A 3,935-nucleotide genomic window follows, 5' to 3' on the forward strand; every position below is an offset into this window, starting at 1 on the left:
AAAAAAAAAATAAAAGAATGTTAAATTGAAAAAAAGATAAACATATTACAAAGAAAAAAATTAATATAATTTAAAGAAATACATTTTTCTTTTTCAACAATAAAATCGAATATTTAAAAGAAATACAATTTTAGAAAAATATTAAAAAGAAGAAAAAAGAACTCAATATAAGTTTCGAAGATCTGAGTTAAATTTAAGATATACATACATATTTTTCTTTTTAAAACCAAAAAAACCTACAATTGTTAGAAAATTAAATTTAAAAAATAAGAATAAATAAATTAATAAAAGAAAAACTCCACTGGCGAACCTCGGATCTCTGGAATGCGCGCCAGTGTTTGCGAGAGCAAAATAACATACAACTGCGCTCTTCACCATGAAAGTTGGCAAGTGAGTTTTTAACCGACTTCAAAGAAAGGAGAAGCTTATCAATTCGTCGAAATATTTTTTTTTATGTATGTTACCGCATAACTTTGGATCACGTAGACGGGTTTCTGTAATTCTTTTTTTTTAAGGAAAGATTGTTCTTCAGGGGTAATCTCGAGGTTAGATCCGAACATTGGATCTTGAAGAAATTGGCGATAATCTTGAATTTTTTTTCAGTTTTATTTTTTTAAATACTTGTTTTAAAAATTACTTGTTTGCAAGACTTTCGTGTCAGACTGAACAAAGTATTTCCGGCTCTCTTCCCTACTGTGAAACTAGCTTAAATTAGCTGTATAGTGAAGCGCTTCGCTTACTCGCTCGGACTCATCGAAGAAACCTTATACATTAACAGTACTTTGAAGGCTTATCTTGCAGCAGTTTTCACAGACTTGAGGTTAACCTTTCTTCTTTGGAAAAATACCGGTTTCGGCATCATCAGCAAGTAATGTAATTTTATACTTCAAACCGATTTTGAAAATTTATTATTTTTAATAACGACAATAGACATTATGCTAAAACGTGCAAACATACATATATTTGTGCTCTTAGTTTGAAAATCGAAAACTTCATAAACATAAAAATTCTTCAAGATGGAATTTTCACCAAATTCCAAATTAATTTTATAGCAGAAACAGTTGAACGTCCAAATTTTCTAATTTTCTCCCAGCAAAGTTCCAATACGAAAACAAATATACTCAACNGATGGAATTTTCACCAAATTCCAAATTAATTTTATAGCAGAAACAGTTGAACGTCCAAATATTCTAATTTTCTCCCAGCAAAGTTCCAATACGAAAACAAATATACTCAACGACATCAACATACCCATTCCAATGAATATCACGCGCAAGTCCTCCAACTTCATTGGCTCGAAACCAGAATTTTTATTAGAATCCTCCAATGTAATTACATTCATCGCCGTCAACTCTACAAAGCTGTGACGTAGCCAAAAGTTTATAAGCCCAGCTTCCTGCAGTGTCAAAAATAATTTGTTCAAAGTTGCGCGATAAACCGAATTTACCGGCAAGGGCAACACCAATTGCGCATCCTTTTCAATGCAAATATCCGAAGTGCGAAATTTAGGCTTTGAGAAGTATTTCTGTTGCTCGTTGTATATGGACCACATATCAGAGACCACAAATGCATAGCGTGTGTCAAATGAGTTCCGCAACAATAACATCTCTGTGTAGTTGGTAAAAATTGTGAAGTTCTTAATATACATAGACATATTTGTATAGTGGCTTATCCAATATATATCGCTTGTGCCCACAGCTATCTTAATGCCACGCTTTAGGACGTCCTCAATAGTTTTCATTTCCGGTTCTAGGGGTGCGTTTACAGTAAAACTTTGTAAGTAAGCATTGTAGGCGGTACCAAATATGATACCCGCAAATGAAATTGTAATGCAAATATACTTCTGACTCCTTGAAAGTTGCCTTTTCAACCAAAATGTCATACCCAATAGTCCCTGTAGGACCGAGATATTTATAAAATATTCGATGAATAATGGCTGCCGCTGATCCTTCCAGCGGGACACGACAGCCCAAACGCACGAGATTAGTATCAAGCTGAAGCAGAGCATGTAATTGACATAGGTATCCATTATTTGGTTAAAGAAAGCAAATGGCGGCAATGGTTTTTCCAGGGGTACCATCAAGCACCAGTCGGTACGGTGCACTACAGTCGTTGAACTCAATTTAATGTCACCAACTTCGATACGGGAAATTAAGCCAACATCTGCGCTGCCATTTTTAAGAGCGCCGCGTACTTCAAAATGATAAAGCGGTCTTTTCGGATTAGCAAATGGATACTCCAGCGTGACATTGAAAACGCGTGCATACTCAGCGAATGCTCTGCCCATATAGCCACTCACTATTTGGGACCCACCGGCAGGTGTATAGTTATAGGTTTTTGGATACCAAAGCCTTTCCATGAGGCGCATTGGCTGACCGTGCATATTCTTTATAGGACTGGCGAAAACCGCATTATTTAATGGTTTAAATCTCCTTCTCACAGTTTGGCGAACGGGAAATATTATTAACTTCCAATACTCGCGTTCTACCACTGCCATTTGTGGCTGCAATGCAATAACGTTCGTACCACCCTGCCCTGCAGAAAATTCAAAAAGCTTATCCACATAGGCGTCAGTGGCGGTGTCATCCAAAAGCAATATGATAGGTTTATTTCTGCTCCAGTGTAAACGCTCCAACAGTGTGCTTATCAAATGCTTGTCCCTCTTTGCGTTTTGACTTAGTTGCACAATGCTGAGAAAGTTATGATTGAACAGGTCTCTATAGCGCTGAATTGGCGTGAGTACATCCACGTTGATGACGGCAAAGAGCTTCTNATTGAACAGGTCTCTATAGCGCTGAATTGGCGTGAGTACATCCACGTTGATGACGGCAAAGAGCTTCTGAGGTCGAAGTTCTTGTAAAATATCCGGCACGTTTAAATGATCCTTACTTGGATTCTCGCTTCGGGTGTACAAAAAAGTGTGAATCTCTCTCTGCTCTGTCATGGCCAAACAGATGTCCTTCAAAATTTGGCCAAATTGTTGGTGCATAGGTGATACGCCTATCAGACTGAGTATCGCAGTTAGATTGTAAAAGAGTTGCATTTTCTTTTTTGGTCCAGCTATGGCTTGTTTGAATTAAAGACTGAACTCTGTTGAAAACTTAACGGGTTACGTTACTCATTGATTAGTTTTTGGGTAATAAATCTTCTTTTTTTTATTTCTTTGGGACTTACTTAACTTAATTAATTGTGAATTGGTTTTTTACATTTAAGTTAATAAAAGCTAATTGCTTTAGTTGGTATACATTAGCAAATTGACTCCGCTTGCCGTTCAATAAATCTTGAAATGTCAAACTGCTGGATCACTGTGGTGGAGAAATGGTAACGGAAACTCTTTGCGGGGTGCAGCTCGTAATATTATCGCTCTGTAAATTCAATTTCAATTAACAAATTGAATGCTATTGATTTTGGGTATGGGTGATCAGCCAAAAGTGCGCTTACTGTCATCGCTCCCTAGGCGCTACCTTCCGCTCGCATGTACTGCCGGAAGTGGGAGTGGCTGAAAACTAGTTATAGCTACTGTCATGTCTCTGAATATAGTACTGGCTAGCAGCGGTCGGTGTGACCAGGATGGCCGTTTTCCAATTGTTTCCCCAAGCTGGCGATCTGCCTGCCGCTATCTTTCATGGAGCCATTGGGTACTCGCGATGAGACTCTGAGACGTTTTCGTCGAAAGCCATGTGGCCTCTGACCTCGCCTGATTAATAATAGCTCCATATTTAGTTGCCGGCTCTTTCGTCGATCTACACTGATAGCTAGTTGACCCCGTCAGTCAACCGCTTTTAGCGGAGCTATTCTCTCAGCAGAGGCAACCTATTATCGACGTCTCGATTACTTAGGGCTGGCGTAAAGCTAGAGCTATGCCGAGATATGAATCCATCGAGTTGGGTGGCATGTCATCGTCTTCTCGGAAGCCGAAGCCGTGACATGGCTAC

General features: G+C 38.5%; 1 protein-coding gene across 1 annotated transcript; it reads right to left on the reverse strand.

Annotated features, from left to right (window-relative positions):
* Nucleotides 1-1,251: 1,251 nt before the first annotated feature.
* On the reverse strand, nt 1,252-3,043 carry LOC108353948 (uncharacterized; the record flags this gene model as incomplete). The annotated part of the gene is made up of 1 exon (XM_017605138.1): nt 1,252-3,043. A coding segment is annotated over exon 1 (1,792 nt), but the record flags the coding sequence as incomplete, so codon positions are not given.
* Between the last annotated feature and the right edge of the window lie 892 nt (nt 3,044-3,935).

The sequence above is a fragment of the Rhagoletis zephyria genome, unplaced genomic scaffold (genome assembly GCF_001687245.7).
Source record: "Rhagoletis zephyria isolate East Lansing unplaced genomic scaffold, Rhagoletis_zephyria_1.1 Rzeph_scaffold_32399, whole genome shotgun sequence".
In the NCBI taxonomy this organism is placed as follows: Eukaryota; Metazoa; Arthropoda; class Insecta; order Diptera; family Tephritidae; genus Rhagoletis; species Rhagoletis zephyria.